This window comes from Sus scrofa, chromosome 5, assembly GCF_000003025.6.
Source record: "Sus scrofa isolate TJ Tabasco breed Duroc chromosome 5, Sscrofa11.1, whole genome shotgun sequence".
In the NCBI taxonomy this organism is placed as follows: Eukaryota; Metazoa; Chordata; class Mammalia; order Artiodactyla; family Suidae; genus Sus; species Sus scrofa.
Window position 1 is genome coordinate 52,441,488 of NC_010447.5, and position 19,823 is coordinate 52,461,310.

The 19,823-nt window shown below is 37.4% G+C and overlaps 1 protein-coding gene across 1 annotated transcript in view; it reads right to left on the reverse strand.

Moving 5' to 3' along the window:
• Window positions 1–19,823, reverse strand: part of PDE3A (phosphodiesterase 3A) — a gene marked incomplete at its 5' end in the record, with an annotated part of 324,269 nt that overhangs the window by 27,985 nt on the left and 276,461 nt on the right. The window contains 4 exon segments of the mRNA NM_213736.1: window positions 2,463–2,600; window positions 4,299–4,453; window positions 7,753–7,838; window positions 11,212–11,431. Coding sequence (NP_998901.1) covers window positions 2,463–2,600; window positions 4,299–4,453; window positions 7,753–7,838; window positions 11,212–11,431 — 599 coding nt within the window.

Genomic DNA, 19,823 nt, shown 5'->3' on the forward strand with positions numbered 1-19,823 from the left:
GAACAGAGTCAGACAGGGAAAGACAAATACCACATTATTTCACTTATATGTGGAATAGAACGAAAAAACAAAACCGAATAAAAACAAACATACAGACAGAGAGAACGGAGCAGTGATGAGGGGGGGGAACAGGGAAAGGGGGGGTCAACTGCCTGGTGTCAGCTGGAAAGTACATTGTTGGTGGTGAGAATGTAGTAGGGTAAACAGAAGTAGAAATAGGATGTGCACCTGATACTTGTGAAGGTAATGCCATAAAACAATGTTACCTTAATAACATTCTTTTAAGAAAAAAGAAAGGGATATTAACCAGGTTCATGGTCAGAACAAAGTCCAAGTAGAGGCGACAACTGCATGTTATAGAGACTCTAGTTATTTTAACTTCCTAAATCATCCAGCATTTTAGCATTTGTACGCAGCAAGCAGAACTGACAATATTTATGTTCTTTTTACAGCTGCACCTGTGGCATTTGGAAGTTCCTGGGCTAGGGGTGGAATCAGAGCTGTGGCTGCCGGCCTACACAGCAACCACAGCGATGTGGAATCCAAGCCACATCTGCAATCTACACCGCAGCTTACTGCAACACCAGATCCTTAACCCAATGAGCAAGGCCAGGAATCGAACCTGTACCCTCAATGGATACTAGTTGGGTTCTTAACCAAGCCTCAATGGGAACTTCTGAAATGACAGTGTTTGGACACATATTAAAATTTTCCTATTGGAATAGGAGTTCCTTTAATGCAGGGACACATTTTTCTTCTTGAGGACTAGACTAGCATTTCATGTTTGAGGAACTGAACAGTAGAGGGAAAGGCCCCTCTATATTCTCCTTCAAATGTTCACAGATCAGGAATCCTTAGTGGTAAGGGCCCTCCCAGAGCAAAGAGAAGGCAATGTGTCATAACCAGCATCTGTGTGTGCATGGGTGACTCTGAGGCAGCAAGACATAATCAGTATCGATGTGCAACTTTGTAACATAGACCATCCAACCAGAATTTACAGAATGTTATGTTATCCTTTAAGGGGGACAAAGGGACCAAAATGTAAAAGGGAAAATAATGGAGGGTATATAAGACAGTGCCCCTTCTGCGTTCGGGGCTCAGCCTTTGGATATGAATCCGCTGAGCCAGTGCCAGCACGAATAAATACTGCTTCCTGGCAAAGAGCCTTGGTGCAACACTTACACCAAAGAGACTTGTTCAGAGGTCAGAAGAAAGCCCAACTCTGATGCACAGAGTAGAAACCAGTCTAGTGAGGGACTTCTCTTCTAGTGTTTCATAGGGAAGGGTGAGGGGCTCCAATAAATCTGGGCTCTGAACTCTCACCTTCATCTTATATTCCCAAGTCTGGTAGTCTTCAGTATCTCTGCTGTGCTATTTATTCAACCTATAAGAACTCACCTAAAACATTTTTCAAATAAGCTGATGAACATCATTACATCATCCTCACTAATTAAGAGTATGTATTTTGATAGGTGCTCAATAACAGAGGATATCCATTTTATTTCATTTATTGAGAATAAACATGTTAAAATTCTTAATTTCTTTTTTTTCTTTTTGGGCCCACACCCACTGCATGTGGAAGTTCCTAGTCTAGGAGGTATAAGCAGCTGCCAGCTTATACCACAGCCATAGTAACACTGGATTCAAAGTGAACCGTATCTATGACCTATACCACAGCTCATGGCCTTGCTGGATCCTTAACCCACTGAGCGAGGCCAGGGATTGAACCCTCATCCTCATGGATACTAGGCAGCTTCATTACCACTGAGCCACAATGGGAACTCCTCTAATTATTAATTTTTAGATGTTTTCTTTCACCCTCAGGGAAATAAGACATTTCTTTATTTGAGAAAACTTGAAAGTAGTCTGGCTTAAGGAAAAAATATTTAAGGGGACAAAATAAGGATTGTTACGCAGCAATAGTTCACATTTCATATTTCTTGTGATGCATAATGGTATTTTTTTCCATATTAACATACAGAGAATACTACTTAATATGTTTCTCACACCAGGGTAAAATACTTCTGCATGGTATCTTGTTTTTGATAAAGTCTAAGTACTGTACTATTCAGAAGTTTAAAAAATTATTGGAAATAATTAGACAATAAAACAGTGTTTGCAAATTGTCAGCTTTCTTCTTTTGAGAGTTTGCATCGGCTTTGCTTTTGCTGAATTCTATGCATTTAGATAATTTCTCCACCTTGCTTGTGTATCCATGGCCCCCTCCATTTTGTCTTAGAAATTATCCATTAATAGTTTAATTGCAGAATATGATATTCCACTCACTTGAATTTCCAGCTTCTTCTATTATCCCACTGCCAAGGAAGCTACAGAATGCTGGGTACTAAAATTTCCTTTCTCCACCTCATACTCACCATGAATATTAAGCATGTACAGAGCTTTAAACGAACAAGAAATTTTTCCCCTCCATTTAAAGCCATAGGTATGAATGCATTTCTTACCTGGCTAAGAATACGGCCGCATTTTCTTCCTATTTTTTCCACCAAATCAAAAATTGGAAAATTCCAAGTATTTAGATGCTCCATAATTGAGTCCAAATTATCCATGACAAGAGGTTCAGGAGCAAGAATTGGTTTGTCCTGTAATAAACAGGACATTCCTGGTCAACAGGACATTCATGAAATGAAAATATTTTAACAACATGCAGCTTTTCTACAAAGCAATTTGTGTTTTCTTTGGTGAGTCCAACTCAACAATGGAGTTTACTTGAAATAAATGACTTATAACTTTAGGGTAAATGAGTGATATTCAAAAAAAAATGAACAAAGCATTGACTGCAAAGTAAGGAGAAAAGCTCTTAATGCTGTGTCAGACCATGAATTTTACATTATTAGGTGCCTGCCTATTGCTGGTTCGTATACACTATAGCAAAAAAAAAAAAAAAAAAAAAAAAAAAGGATGTTTCTTTTATAAATTGATATAATTGCTTTTTAGTCTTCTGTGGAGTTACTAAAGATTCAAGGACATCAGAAAACTCTGAAGTTGTATGCAAATTTATTTCTTTTTATGTTCATGCAAATTTTTCTGAGATGAGCATTCCTGGCTTACATTAGACTCTCAAAAGAAACCCATAAGTGGGGAGGGGGAGTTAATCCCCTACTCTATGGGTCTAATTTGTATTATTGCTTCAAAATCAGCATTAATCCTGTAGAATTACAATTACTATATTTTTTCAGGGACTTTAATTCATGTGAATCATGGTTTCCAAAAAAGAAAAAATCCACCATATAAATGCAAAGACATTTTATAATTGGTACCAAATGAGGACATTCTTAAGAGTTTAGTTACCAAAAAATCTTTATTTATATATTTATTTGATTTTTAGGGCTGCACCAGTGCCTATGGAAGTTCCCAGGCTAGGGGATGAATCAGAGCTACAGCTGCTGGCCTACACCATAGCCATAGCAACCGGGGATCCAGGCCTCATCTGTGACCTATACCACAACTCACAGCAATGCCAGATCACTGGCCCACTGAGTAAGGGCAGGGATTGAACCCTCATCTTCATGGATACTAGTTGGATTCATTTCACTGTGCCACAGTGGGAATTCCCCCAAAAAATTTTAAAATAAGGATAATGAGGGTAAGAAAACATTCAAGTTATTTTATCTGACAATCTCTTTGATTTAAAAGTATAAACAGTAGATTAGGTAAAAGAAAAATGATAATAGCAGCAATTGATAATCATATGACAGTCAACTATTTTCTACCATTTGCTAACTCCCCCAAATTAACAAGACTCAAAGGTATGCTTTTATCATCTTTAAGTGGATCTCTTTAAACACACAAAATAAGTCATCATTAAAAGATATTTTAATAGGTAAAAGTGTCAACATAAACCTGCTTTAATATAGCAAAAAATAAATATTGCCTTTCTAAATCAAGGAGGTACTAGAGAAAAACCAATATACTTAGAAGCCCTAAGATAACTAGCATATTTTATTTTGATTGATTTTTATAAAATATTGTTTTACTGAATGAAATAACTCATTTTGCTATGAATACTTCCATTTTTATATTGGGTTAAGAAATACTTATAATCAGGTGCATAGATGAATACTTATGTTTTTAATCACTAAACAATGGAACCATTAAGAGATCATTAAGATTTGGACAGAGAAAAATTACATTGCTACATATAGCAAGGGCTATCATACATGTGTAAACTGAGTGAGACAGATCTTCAAACCTAGTGACACAGGGATCTATCTCTAAGCCACTCCCTGTCACAGAAACCAATTTCTCCAATAATGAGTTAAATGAGAGGGGGGGACTACCAGGAACATCATGGTGTCAGGCGTGTAGGCACTGCAAGCTGATGCCTTCCTCAGAGGCTCTCTGGAGCACTCAGTCTCATCTTCATTCTGTACAATATCACTGCTATCACTGTTGTTATTGGTTTCATAATCAGAGGTAACTTGAGCGGTGTCATCTGCAATTAAGAGAACAGGTTATCATGCAACTAGCAATGGAAAAAGGGTCCCATTTAAGTGAATATGCCTAAACTGCATATGGTAAATATAGTGTTTAGGGAAATGCTGCCTTCATAAGCTTCCACACCAAGAATATAGGATCATAGGGAAGAGACAAAGTATACAATTTTTAGCCCAACAAAATAGATGGAATTTTAATCTGTGATTTATATGACATTCAATAATCCCTCAATAACCTTTTAAAATGACTTTCCAGTTACCTCTTTTTTGATTTGAAGTATAGTTGATTTACAATGTTGTGTTAGTTTCTGGTGTACAGCAAAGTGACTCATATACACATATATACACAAGTATATATCTTTTCCATTGTGGTTTATTACAGGATATTGAATATAGTTCCCTGTGCTACACAGTAGGACCTTGTTGTTCATCTATTTTATATATAGTAGTTTCTATCTTTTAATCCCAAACTCTTAATTTATTCTTCCCATTTCCCCTTGGTAACCATAACTTTGTTTTCTATGTGAGTCCATTTCTGCTTCATATAAGTTCATTTATATCATATAAAATCCTATGACTTTCTTTTTCATTTATGCATGCCCCAAAACACTAAACCACCTAGTAGCTGACTAAAACCCTACTCTACAATGGGCACATGGATGACAGAAATTGAGTTGACACCCCAAAACAAAGAACATACAAGCCAGAGCATGTGCTAAAGAGCATGCCAGGTCCTATGTGTCCAGTCTCAATCCCCAGGGGGGCTGTGGCTTCCTTCCTTCTCTGCCCCTCTCCACTGTCTCCCACTGCAGTCAGCACTAAACTGTGCTAAACTAGGGGACAACCAGGTAATATCAAGTCTCTGAAGAACACAGTTCTGGGGTAAAGACCTCAAGAAGATTCTCAGAGCTGAATAAAGTACCTAAATGAAATTTATAGAGTGCTTGTTATGTGCTGGATACAAAGGGAAGCACTTTATTTGTACTAACACACTGAATCTTCTCAACAAGCCTAGGAGGCAGGTACCATTGCCTTATTCCATTACTCTTAGCACTCTGCAGATAGGAAACTGAGGCCCGGAAAGGCTAAGTAAATTGCCCAAGAGCACAGAGCTGGTAAATTCTGCAACGAGAACTGAACTCAGGAAGTCTGACCTGAGTTTCTATACGCTACTTCTGGTGAAGTCTAGCTTTATTATTTTTTTTCTTTGTTTTATGGTTTCCTTTCCATGGCCTGTGAAATCTTCACCTCTCCCAAAGTCACAAAGATATCTTCCCGTGTTTTCTTTCAGAAGCTTTATTGTTTTAGCTTTTACAGTTAGGTCTGTGCTCCATCTCATGATAATGTTTCATATGGTGGGAAGTAGGGGGTCAGCTTCATTTTTTTTCCCAGCCCCACTGGATTGGGAATTTGGATCTCTGTTGTTGTTGTTTTGTTTGTCCTTGTACAGCCTCACCTGGCTAGTGGTTGAATCAGAGCTGCAGCTGCCAGTCTTTGCCACAGCCACAGCAACACCAGATCTGAGCTGTGTCTGCAACATACACCACAGCTCACGGCAATGCCAGATCCTTGATCCACTGAGCAAGACCAGGGATCAGATCCGCATCCTTACGGATACTAGTCAGGTTCTTAACTTGATGAGGTACAAATGGAACTCCTGGATCTTTGTTGAAAGTTCAATGACTATGTAGGTGTGGGTCTCATATCAGGCTTTCTACTCAATTTCATTTGATTCTATTTGCTGATCCTTATGCCAGCACCACATTATCTCCATTACTATGATTTGCATCTTGAAGTCAGGAAACATATTTTCTCTAACTCTGTTTGAGGATTGCTTTGGGCAGTCTAGGTCTGGTCAACAATGACTTTTGTTATGTAGCCTTTTCCAATCAGGAGTAACTTGAAGGACATTTCCAAGGACTCATCTTCCACCCTTCCTATACAACTTCTTCTATGTTAGATTCAGACATAATATGAAAATATAATTGACATGTTTCAACCCCAGAATGTGCAGAAAATTGAAGAAGCACACTCAAAGGTAAGAAGGAAATATTTCCCTTGTTCCATCAGCCTCAGTAAAGTCAGAGATCAGGGACACTGAGAAGGGAATATTTTGAGTCTTTAGAGTGAGACAGTATCAGATAATAGCCACACAGAGCTATTTTTTTTTTTTTTTTTTGTCTTCTGTCTTTTTAGGGCCACGCCTGTGGCATATGGAGGTTCCCAGGTTAGGGGTCGAATCAGAGCTACAGCCGCTGGCCTACGCCATAGCCACAGCAATGCCAGATCTGAGCCACACCTGCAACCTACACCACAGCTCACAGCAATGCCAGATCCTTAACCCACTGATGGAGGCCAGGGATCGAACCGCTACCTCATGGTTCCTAGTCGGATTTGTTTCCGCTGCACCACAACAGGAACTCTGAGAATTCTCCTTTTGATTTTTTCCTTGTTTATGTCCCTGTACCTTTGTCCACTGTCATAGCACACCATTCTGGTAGACAAAAATCAATATATATGGAGTATCTATCAAGAACTGCTAGAGCAGATAATTAAGAATCATTTTAAGGTACTTCTGTCATCCTAAAATATCAAGTTCATGAAAGCCATTTTTTCCCTACCTTGTTAATGTTCAGCTCTAACAAAAACAAGTCCCTAGGGTTGCATCGATAAAAATAATAATTATTATAGTAATTATGGCAGCAAACACTAACCACTTACAGTGAGCAAGATACTATAATAAGTGCTTTATGTGGTTTAGTAATTAAATTCTCGCAATAATCCTGTTTGGTAAGTACCATTATTATCTCCAATCTGCAGATGAAGGGACTGAGACAAAGAGATTACAAATGAGTTGGTAGCTGAATCAGGATATAAACCAGTCTCCAAAGCTGATTTTCTGAAGTTCTCCATAATACTGCCTCAAAGAAAAACTTTTTGAACCAGCTTATAGTGATCTAAGCAGGGTCATTTCTCAGAATCTGCAATGGAGATCTCCAGAGAGTACCCTAAAATTGATGCCTTGCCAAAGGCCCCAAGGTAAAATAACATTTCTACAGAGATCTACATATTAACTAAAATGGCCTCTCTTTTAAAAAATATTCATTTGTGTCTAGATGTATAGAAACATTTTGGAGAGCTATGCATCAAAATTTAACCTATGACTAACACTAGGTAGTTGGATTATGGATGATTTAGATTTCCTTCATTGTCTTTTTAAATTTGTAATCTAAAAAAAAAAAAAAAAATCAAGGAAAGCAATGTCTATTTTGAGGAACAGAATCCAACAAAGAATTACCTGTTCTGCTTTGTGCCTGAATGGCTGGCCCGCTTCTCTCCAGGGGTCCATCAGCAGGATTCCCTTGAGAATATGGTCTGCCACAGCTGGGAAATAATGGAACAGCTGTAATTAGAGCCTTTCTTTTCAAAAAAGTCATAGGCATTCACCATGTATGTAGACACTCAGACAGATAGCCCTAACCAAATATTTCTACCACTACTTATATATTTGATGGAAGAATTTTCATTTTGTTTTACACATGGATGTTGGTATGTAGGATACTGTTTTGAGGGGTTTTGTTTGTTTTTCTAGGTGGGGAAGAAAACAATCAACACAAAGGATCAGAAATTCTGTTCAACTCTTATCTTCCTCCATAGTCTAGACCATCCCTGAAGTGAAACTACTAGCACAATTTTGTTACATTATTTAGATAATTCTGGAATAGTCTGATACCTTCTTAAAGTAGTGATTTTAGAGGTGCCACTGTGAATTTGGTCAAAAATCTCTCTCTCTCAATGGAATCCCTTTGGGTCTGCTAACAGCCTCACTGTTAGATTTATTTCTATGGATTATGAGACTTTACGTCCAAAGAGCCCTTTAAGAGAAGGTTGCCAGTTCACCAGTTGAAGTCCTAAAGAAATGAAGGAAGTAGACGTACATTTTGACCAAGAGTGAAGGAGAAACTGACCACACAGGATGCTATTTGAGAACGAAAGGCCATGGGGCTACACCATGGGTAATGGAGAAAAATGAAGGTACTTGATAAGTGGGCAGGGATCTTTAACAGCAGAGGTTGGAGGAGGTAGGATGCTTTTGCTTTCTCAACAGTTTTGTCTGTTTTAAACACTAAAAAGTAACCCCACAAATGGCCTGGCAAGTTTCCTCTCTCACTTATCTCCTTCAGAGACATCATGATTAGATTTTAATTCTGTATTTTGCTTCTGGGTTCTTTCATTCTGCCTAGTGTTACCAAGGGTCTCAGAGGGTTTTTTGTTATTTAGCCACAGATTACTCACTCTAAGAGGAAAAGAGTGATAGTTTTAATTTATCATATTAAATATCTCATCACTTTATTTCCCTGAATTGTGTTTATATGTGTAGGAGAGATTGGCATTTTCCAGTTAGAGTATTTGCAGCCAAAGAAAATTTATCTTTCAAGCCTTTGGATGTACGTGAAAAGCAGCACACACAAAATATGTCTAATTATGAAATCCCGTAAGTTTGATTTAGGGAATCCAAGGAAATGACAGAACAAAGGGGAAAATAAGCAGATATAAATGGTGGGCTTACAGTCTCGGATAAAACTTGGTAGAAGAAGAGCTGATTAGTTTGAAGATTTTTTGCAAGATAATACTTAAAAGGAACATTTAAATTGGTAGTTCAAATATACGACCTCTTATGCCAAAAACACAGCTTGTAGCATAGACATTAGAGCAGCCAAGAGACTGGGATTCAAGGCCAAACCCTTCAAGTTCAGCAGGGGAAACCACAATAATTAGTCGTGTGTTTCTGGAGTTCTCTGTGCCTACATGGGTGGTTGCCTTGAAGGCAATAATAAAACATGGTTTGAATTATAGATGTATAAAGCCCAAACAAATAAAACACACACTACTGGAATTATAAACACCACTGAACAAGTAGACAGTGAAATTCCCTTCCTTTTCTCTAAAACTTCTTTTATAAAAATCTCATGACATTCTTTCTGCTAACAATACACACACACACACACACACACACACAGAGAAAGAAAAGAAAAAAGACTGTGGTGAGAAAAGCTACTTGAGTGGTACATCTTTTCTGAACATCTCTGTTCTTTCTTTGGGCAAATTATTTCTCACAAGTCTGGAGCCCACAGGGGAGTGTCTCCTGAGAAACGCTGGAAGCAGATGTTCTGGATGCTGGAGACTCCCCTGGGCTCTGTCTTGGCTCAGGACTCACCCCACAAAAAAGGGTTTCTTGAGGGTGTTCCCCCAAACACTAGTTCCCTGGGCAATAATTAACCTAAAGAAATGGGTTCTGTGATCCAATAAATTCAGAAAAATGCTACATGAAACAAAAAGCAAGAGGTTTTCTCTTTGCAGGACTTCTCAGAGCTTTTAATAAAGTGATGTGTGTTTTGAATCACTAAAGAGGAAAAACTATGAGAGGTCTGTTTTACCACAAGAACATGGTTTTATGTGGGTGGGAAAAGATGGGATTAACATCCTACAGAAATTATTTTTTTAAAAACGCTGTTATACAGAGGGCAGCAGAATAACTTTGGATGGTCTAAGAACTTTTTACTCTGACCTTGGTCAAACACACCTACACAGATGATTTTCCCTTTTGAAAATATTTGTAAGGAGAAAGGGAGTAAACATAAAGATTACAAAAAGAAATAATCATTTAACTTGGAGAGTTTATGAACAAAGGCTTAGAAAATGAAATTTGTGAGGTTACAGCTGAATTCATTGATCAAGTCTTTGTCTGTGATCCAACATTTGGTATCAGAAGACCAATACATAACTACTTTATCCAAATAGCTGTCCTCATTAAGCATGGGGTGGGGAATGGCATTTTACTCAAGGCACTTTTGTGATTATACTTAGTTTTAAAACAATCAATTTTTTTCTACTTAAAAAAATACTGTAGTGGAGTTCCCTCATGGCTCAGTGGGTTAAGGATCCAGCATTGTCACTGCTGTGGCTCTGGTTAGAGTTGTGGCGTGGATTTGATCCCTGGCCCAGGAACTTCCACATGCCACAGGCATTGCCAATAGTAAAAGATAAAAATAAAATAAAAGGCTGTACTATTTAAAAAATATTGCAGTGCTTTAAGATCAGTTATACAAGATGAAGCTATTACTGAAGAACAATAATATATTAATCAGTAAGAGGAGGTATTTCTTTTTTAGTGACAATGTTAGCAAAATGATTACTCTTACCATGCTAGGAACTTTTTTCTTATCCTCTGTAACAGACAAAACTTTGTCCTTCTGTTTCAATGTGGCAGAAAAGCACAAGCAATTGCTTAATTATATTCAGAGATCCATTTGAGTCCATCCATAATGTGCCATGTATTATCTTCACATTTTTAAAGTGTTAAAATGGGAATTGCAAACTTAAGATAAAATGGTACCTTTAAAATCAATATAAAATTTCCCAACTATCAAATTATACCAAAGTACTTGATACGAGTTTTTAATGATACGTTTATGCATCTTCCATCCATAACATAAAAAATAGACCACTAATTATTTTACACCACCTCCAGAGATTAGCTGTATGGACTCATGCATGGACTCGTGCATGGAAAAACAATGAAAACTTAAGTTTCTATTCTAGCCCATTCAATACAAATGGCATTATCTTGTACTTTCTTGTCAAGTACTTAGGCCAACTTACACAGGGCTATGTGGATGAATAGTGCATGTTCCTAAGAGAAAATCAGTATTAGTTTTGTTTAGTTAAACTCCAGTTAGTAATACAAATTCCTTACCTGCTACATATAACAGGTGGAGTCAGGATATGAGGAGAAAGGTCAGGGGCACTCTGAGTGTAAGTTAAGGCCTTGTGAGAACTCAGGCCTTGTTTGGCCGTTGCATCAGCAGGTTCTGGAAACTGCACTGTAGAAATTTTGCTGACTGGGCTGCTGGCAGGAGTCCCTTGGAGAGGCGAAGAACAGGGTGATGAAAGAGGTGAAATTTTCACTAGAGAACCTAAGAAAGAAAGGGAGTTATTAAATCACTATATATGTCTTTGAAAGTCAAAACTGCAACCCTTAAGCTTCACCTTGGACTCCACTGAACCGAGTAAGGACCAGGTGAGGGCTCAGGCCACAGGGCTGCCCCCCTCTCCCCACCAGCAGGCCACCAAGTAGTGACAGGGTGTACAGTGGGGTATCCGCAGCATGAAATATGAGGAATGACTCATCAAGGAAAAAAAAAAACGGTGGTGATGTTGGAAAATTCAGTTAAAGCCGTGGTGTCCTGGAGTAAGTTCAGGACAGAAAGATATTATTTTCTCCTCCCATTTTTGTTTTTCTTGGCGCCCTGACCTGAAGATAATAGTTAAAAATTTCTCATGTGTTTGACTTCTCTTAGGTAGTGAGGTTTTTGGCAGAAACAGGATCGGCCACTGTTTAAACACTAATGTATCTGAAGCGGAGTTTAGCAGGCATGGGTTGCTTAACATATGTCAAAGAAGACGGTACCTTTCTGAGACTCAACTGACATTATTAGCCTTTCATGTTTTCAGTGAAACTACTTTTTGTGTATCAAACAGTACTTTGATCAGCATAGTTTCTGAAGGAAACATTTAAAAATGCAATAGGATCCTACTTCAGATCAAACAACAGGCCCGAAGCTCCACTTACAAGTGTGGATATTTGTGCCAAACCATGTTTACTTTTGATTGTGAAAATTTTACAGAACACTTGCTTCGATTTCCAAGTGCTGATGCCAGAGGCCAGGGATGGTGTCTTTTGAAGTTACTTTCCCTAAACACAGAGAAGGCAGCCAGCATGAAAACTGAGAAAAGAGGAGGGAAACTCCTGAACAACTACCTGCTTCCTTTTTTCATGATTTCATGGCTGAACAATCTACTGTAAAGCAAGTGAAATGAAATCATTAAAAGTCATTTTCTATTGCTCACCGCTCCAGGGAAACATAGAGCCAGCAACATTCACACCACTGAGTAATACGTGTGGTGAACTGGTAACTGGGCCTAGTTTGCTTCCAATGTCCAGTTCACTCAAAAGTTTTATTTGTCACACCCAGAGGTTTTCTGGTCCACTGAAAGGAATATGAAGCTTGTTGGTGGGCTTATGTAATGCTTAAGTTTCTTTGTTTCTTTCTTTTTTTTTCCTTGCTTTTTGCTCTTTCAGGGCCTCATGTGTGGCGTATGGAAGTTCCCAGGCCAGGGGTTGAATTTGAGTTACAGCTGCTGGCCTACACCATATCCACAGCAATGCACGATCTGAGCCACCTCTGTGACCTACACAAGTGCTCACGGCAATGCCGGATCATTAACCCACTGAGTGAGGCCAGGGATTGAACCTGCACCCTCATGGATACTAGTTGGGTTGGTTGCCACTGAGCCACACTGGGAACCCCCAATGTTTAAGTTTCTTGTTGGCATTGCTATTTCTTTTGCTTTATTTGCTCTAAAAGATGAGAAGTTGTACTATTCCTTTGATGTGGTGTGGAAGCCAGCTACCCCTCCTTGTCTTGTTCTCAATATTTTATTGATTCCTGATCATACTTAACAAATAAAACCATTTAGACCCTGGGAAGTTAAAAAACCTTTTCAGGGTCACAGTGGGAGTAAACAGCACAGCTATTCTTGGTAAACTGCTTCATTAGCCCATTTTTCTATCAGAGACTGCCCAAGGAGGGAAAAAAAATTTATTATCTACTAGATAGAATTTTTTTTTCTCTTTACAATGACATTCCTTAGGTTTTGTTTTTTTAAAAATTAACTTTTGCATTCTTTTTCTTTTTTAAATTGACATATAGTTGCTTTATAATGTTATGTTAACTTTAGGTGTACAGCGCAGTGATCCAGTTATACATCCATACATATCTAATTTTTTCAGATTCTTTTCCCTTGTAGCTTACTACAAAATAGAATATAGCTCCCTATGCTATACAGTAGGTCCCTGTTCCTTATCTATTTTATATAGTAATGTGTATATGCTAATTTCAAATTCCTAATTTATCCCTCCCCCATCCTCTTTTCCCTTTGGTAATCATAAATCTGTTTCCTACGTTTGTGAGTCTGCTTGTTTGTATATAAGTTCATTCATTTCATTTTTTTAGCTTCCACATGTAAGCAATATCATATGACATTTGTCTTTTTCTGTATAGATTACTTCTGGTAATCTCTAGATCTATCTATGCTACTGCCAATGGCATTATTTCATTCTTTTTTATGGCTGAGTAATACTCCATTGTATGTATGTACCATACCTTCTTTATCAATTCATCTGTTGGTAGATATTTAGGTTGATTCCATGTCTTGCCTATTGAGGTTGATTCCATGTCTTGCCTATTGTAAATCATGTTGCAATGAATATTGGGCTGCATTTTTCTTTTTGAATTAGTTTTTTTTGGATATATACCCAGGAATGTGATTGCAGGATCATAAGGTAGCTTGTTTGTAGTATTTTAAGGAATCTCCACACTGTTCTTCATACTATTTGTACCAGTTTACACTCCTGTCAGTACTGTAGGCGGGTTCCTTTTCCTCCAAACCTCCAGCAGTTAATATCTGTAGACTTTTTGATGATGGTCATTTTGACCCATGTGCAGTGATGCCTCATTGTACTTTTGATTTGCATTTCTGTAATAATTAGTGACGTTGAGCATCTTTTCATGGTTTTTGTTTTGATTTCTATTTCTATTGAAAAAATTTAGCTGTTTACCAAAGATACTGACAAAACTTCTGATTACATAATTCCCTGGGCCAAAAGAAAATCACTAGATTTTTAAATCAGAGTTCCCCAATCAACCTATCATTATGTGTAGCAACTTACAGGTATACTGTGAAGAACTAATGGTTGTACATTTTTTAGGAAAGAAAACTGTCTTTGGTTGTGCCAAATAAATTTAATTTTAATATTATCTCTGGGAGTCCTCATTGTGGCGCAGCTGAAACAAATCCAACTAGTAACTGTGAGGCTGGGGGCTTGATCTCTAGCCTCACTCAGTGGGTTAAGGAAGGGGTGTTACCATGAGCTATGGTGTAAGTAGCAGATGCGGCTTGGATCTGATGTTGTTGTGGCTGTGGCATAGGCCAGCAGCTGTAGCTCCAATTGAACCCTTAGCCTGAGAACTTTCATATGCCATGGGTGAAGCCCCCCCCCCAAAAAAAATAAGCAAAAAAAATTATCTTCAACATTTTATAATTAGATTTTCTATTATAATTTTATAAAATAAAGAAAATACCATTTTCACCAAGCTCTAAATCCCTTCCCATTTCTCCATTGCTATATAATATTACCATATTCACACATATTATTACACATATGTGCACTCACATAAGAAAGGGTAGAAAGAGCTAGTTAATTTAGACTATGTGTTAGATTAAGGCCCACTGAGTTTCCAGATAATCTTAGAAAAGCAGTTTTCCCATTAAGGAGCTGGATGCTGGTACAATGTGGTTTAAAGACAGTCAAGATATTTGCAGAGTATGTCAATGATTTGTTCATTTAACAAATATTGATTATATATCTGATTCCACAGACTCAAGGATATGGTAGTGAACAAAATAAAACTGCCTAATCTCATGAAGGTTTAACTCTTTAGGGGAAACAGAAACTAGAAAAAGAAGAAAGGGAGGAGGAGGTGGTGGTAGGAGGAGGAAGAGGAGAAGAAAGAAGGGGAGGAGGAAGAAGAAAACAAAGTCGGGTAGTTTTAGGTGATATGAAGAAAAACTAATGCAGAGGGTATAGGACAGAGAAGGGGGGGGATGCATTAAGGGTAAAATTTGAACAGAGGCCTGATGAGATAAGGAAGACATTTAGACCACTGGGGAAAGCATGTTTCAGAAGGAGCGACCTATGTGGGAAGTTTCAGAGGATCAGTCAGGAGGTCAATGTAACTGCAGCTTAGCAAAGAGGAAAAGGGGAGCAGAGAACGGGGTTGGTGGGCAAGGTGGTATAGGGTCGGACAGGTTAAGGCAAGGTTTTAACTACCATGTCTTAAAGGGAATCTTGGTAGGCATTGCTTTAGGTAATTTCTTTATTATTTTGATAAATAACTGTGAGTTTGGGGATAGTTTTCTACCATTTTTCTAAGAGTAGATGAAAGCCAAAACATTATCCATTTGTTGTTTTTTTTTTTTTTTTTTTTTTTTTTTTTTTTTTTTTTTTTGCCATGCCCATGGCATCTGGAAGTTTCTGGGCCAGGGATTGATCCTAGGCTGCAATAGTGACCCAAACTATAGCAGTAACAATGCTGGATCTTAACCCACTAGGCCACCACGGACCTCCTATCCACTCCTGTCTTGACATAATATATTTTCTGAAGGCAATTTATGAGAAGAGTGATTTTCTTCATTGCTAAATTTTAGCAGTTGCCAGCTGATCCTCTCAGAGAAATGCAATTCACTCTTAAAATACAAATTTAAAAATCCACTCAATGATTAGAGATTTTGGAACTCATGGATTAACTAAACTTAAACAAATAAGCAGAATTTAAGATTCCAGGCTTACTGCCTGGGATGAAATTTAAAATAAACTTTGTAACAGAGGAAAAGCCCTTTGCTCCTCAGGGCTGTTAGGCTACATATTTTGAACACTCCTAATAAGCATGGGTCTTGGCAACACCATGAAAAGCAGGGCTATTTTTATTCTGTAGGTGAGACGATAAAGGTATAAACATACAAATTTCTTTTTTCTCAAGCCAAACTCTTTCTCAAAGTGTGACTTATCATAGTTTACTTAAAGTTTTAAAAACAGAAAGCATTAGGAATGCCAAAGGAAATGGGCATATATTTACATATGTTTGTCTTCAAATAGATGGAGAGATAGAAGTGCAGATAATAACCAGATACTCTTTCTAGAAAGGAGAGACTGCAGATAAAATCATTTCACACACAGGAACAGGATGCTCCAAGGAAAGGGGAGAAATGGCCTTCTTTAAGTCTTCATAACCAAATTATTTTCTAAGTTTTTTTTTTTTTTAAGTGTAATCATGTCTAAAGTTACAAGATGGAGTTTATGGCCTTTGCTATCTCACCCACCCTGATATTGCATACTCACACATCCACACAGACACACACACACACACGGACCCGGAGAAATATGTATACTCTCAAATATATTTATCTTTGTTTTACATTTGAATAATTTTAAGAGACTTTAGGAAAAAGACATAGCTCATGATGTGATCTGGGTGATTTGGACTGACCTAAGTTGAAATACTTAAAATATAAACATTGAAAAATTAAAAATACCGCTTTAAAAGATTCTAAAGTACCAACTCCTTTGAGTAATTGAGTCTTTAATTCCATGTTCCTGAGAACATGAAGAAAATGTGTGTCAAGATACAAGGAACTCTGGGCAATCAAAGAGAGATGATAAACAATACTGGAGGGAAATGATTTAAGTGAATCCATCTGTTTGTGTTGTAAAACTCTGAGTTTAATTTTAATTGGACAAAAAAGGGACCAGTATGTCTGATAAATACATGTTTCTTTTCCAAGCCTACAGGAAAATCAACTGCCCTAATATTTTTCCAAAACCAAAAAAGTATAGAGAATGCAAAAACAACAAAAAACAAAAACAAAACAAAGCAAAAAAAACCTACACAATGCCATAATTAAAATTCTCTCTCACTTCACATTTTCCATAGGAAAAACCTGGTCTCACTTTTAGGTGTAGCGATATCTATAATCACTGTAATATGATTATAAGAACCTTATAAAAACTGTAAGAATCTGGAAAGGGGCTACTGCAGATGCGATCAGCAAGAATAAGAGGGATTATAAAAGCAGAATGACATCAAGGCATCTATCTCTACATACGCAGTGACTCAAAAAAGAAAGGCAAGATTGAAAATGCACATTATAGTTAAATCTCCTCTTTTCATGTTTTAATCAAAGGACTCCTATGTGATTTCATCCATTTATTTTATATTAGTAACGGCATAATAATTGGTTGTGTTTCAACTATTTAAATGAATGCTGACTGATGGAGCCAGAGGACACCCTGTTTACTTGATTTGCCCCAAGAACAGATTTCATTAGTCCCATCTGGAAACAGGTCATTTATCTTCCAGTGTCTCTGTTCTTGAAATTTACATTTGTATCTCCTTACCTCTCCTCCTATTGCTTCTCACTTTCCTCTTCAGACTCTCCGCACACCTTATCTATAGATTCCATTTCCGTTACTCTTCGCCACATTAAGGGGCTTTTCTTTATGCCACAGAATCCTAGGCTGGCATCTTGTTACTTACATAACACCTACTTAGCAAATCAACCCCAACTTGCCATCTACGCAGGATGCCAGTTTCCAATAGACAGCCCAGCTGATCAAGGGGAACTGTCATTAAACTCCAGCTCATTGATTCTTGATGGATATGTTTCTCCCGTTGGGCAGACTTTCAGGGATCTATTTAGTTGAATTCAGCACGCACAGGATAATGGTTATTTTAGAAACATTTAGCTTCACTACGACAGCAGTCTAAAGATGGCGCAATGCAAAATCCCTTCCATAACAATCCTGAGAGAAATAGTTTACGTACTTTAAGGCAAGGATGGGGACGCTGGTGCCATTCCTGTGGCTCTCATCTCTACCATCTGCCTTTATGGTACCTTCCATGACCATTCTTTGCCCATCACATGTTTGCCCTTTCTTCTTGGTCTTTTTTTTGTTTTTGTTTTTTAGGGCCTTCTCACTTGTGGCACATGGAATTCCCAGACTAGGGATCCAATCGGAGTTGTAGCTGCTAGCCTACACCGCAGCCACAGCAACTCGGGATCTGAACCATGTGTCTGCGACCTACACCACAACTCACGGCAACGCTGGATCCTTAACCCACTGAGCAAGGCCAGGGATCAAACCCATGTTTTCATGGATAATGGTTGGGTTCCTAACCGGATGAGCCACAGCAGGAACTCCTGACCTTTCTTCTTGAGCGCAGGCATGTGAAGTAGAGAGCAGGACACAGAATATAAGGCTGTTCCTCATTTCTGTCCCGTCATTTGCGCTGCTATTTCTGGTGACTATGCTAATCATAATTTCCATCTTCTTGACTTGATCATGTTGGTTATTTTAAGAATTTTAACTTTATTACCTAAATAAAGAAACTGAGAAACAGAAAACCAAATCCTCCCACTATTCCAGACTCAGTCGAAGACAAGACCCCAAAATCCTAATTTTAAGTTATCTCAATTTGTTGTCCTCATTTTTTCTTTTTTTTTTTTTTTTCTTAGTAAGTCTCAAGAACAAAGGAAAGAATTCTAGACTAATATGTGGCTTTGGGCAAGTTACTCAACACTTCTGTGCCTCAGTTTCCTCATCGGAATCTGTTTTCTGAGCTATACAAGAATGTAGAACACTTAAATTCATACTTCATGCCTCAAGTTAGCCTAATATTTTAATTCTTTCCCTTAAAAATATGTTAAAAAATAGCCACAAATCTGGAAAGACTATTATTTATGTATATAAATAATAATGTTTATTTGGATGGAATCATGGTTTTTAAATTTACTTGTTCACCATTTTTATCAGATCTCAGACTTTTCTCGGCTAATGTTTCTTTCTAGAATCTATCCATCATAAATTTTTGTTTAAATTAAGATTTGGTAGGTGGTAAAGTTTTGACTTACCCATAGATGTCTTTAATTTATTTCTATTCTTTTGTGAGACAGATTTGCTGGGTACATAATTTTAGACTGAATATACTATTCTCTCAGAACTTGGAAGAAAATATTTTCCTGTGTTCTGACACCCTTTATTTCAAACAGTTTGACTGAAAGGTGACATGTCTTTTCTCTAGCTAATTTTAAGGTTTTTTATTTATTTATTTATTTATTTATTTATTTCGTCTTTGGTGTCCTATAGTTTCACTATTCTGTATTTATGTGTGATTATTTTTTTTTACCCTTTTCTCCCCTTCTCAAATAGTTTATGTTCCCTATCCTCTACTAAAACTATGTTTATATATGTTAGACTTTCTAATTCCTTCTCCTGTATCTCTTAAAATCATTTATACATTTTCCAGTTTCTCATCCATGTTTCATTCTGGTAATTTCTTCACATTCTCTGCCTTATTAATTCTCCCTTCAGTGGTCTATATACCATTTTATATGTGTGTGTGTGTGTGTGTATATGTATTTATGTATATATATGCATGTATATATATGTGTGTGTATATATCACACACATATGTATATGTGTATATATACACACACATACGATATATATATATACACATATGGTTACATTTCCAAAAAAAACATGTAGCTGCTCTACAATTATTTCTCTCATTGCTATTTTTTATGACCTCAGATTTTTCTTTACACATTTGAGTATTTTTTAGCACTTAAATATCTTAGCCTTTCCAGAGATCTATAAATTTGGGTTGTTTTCTCTCCTTTTTCTCT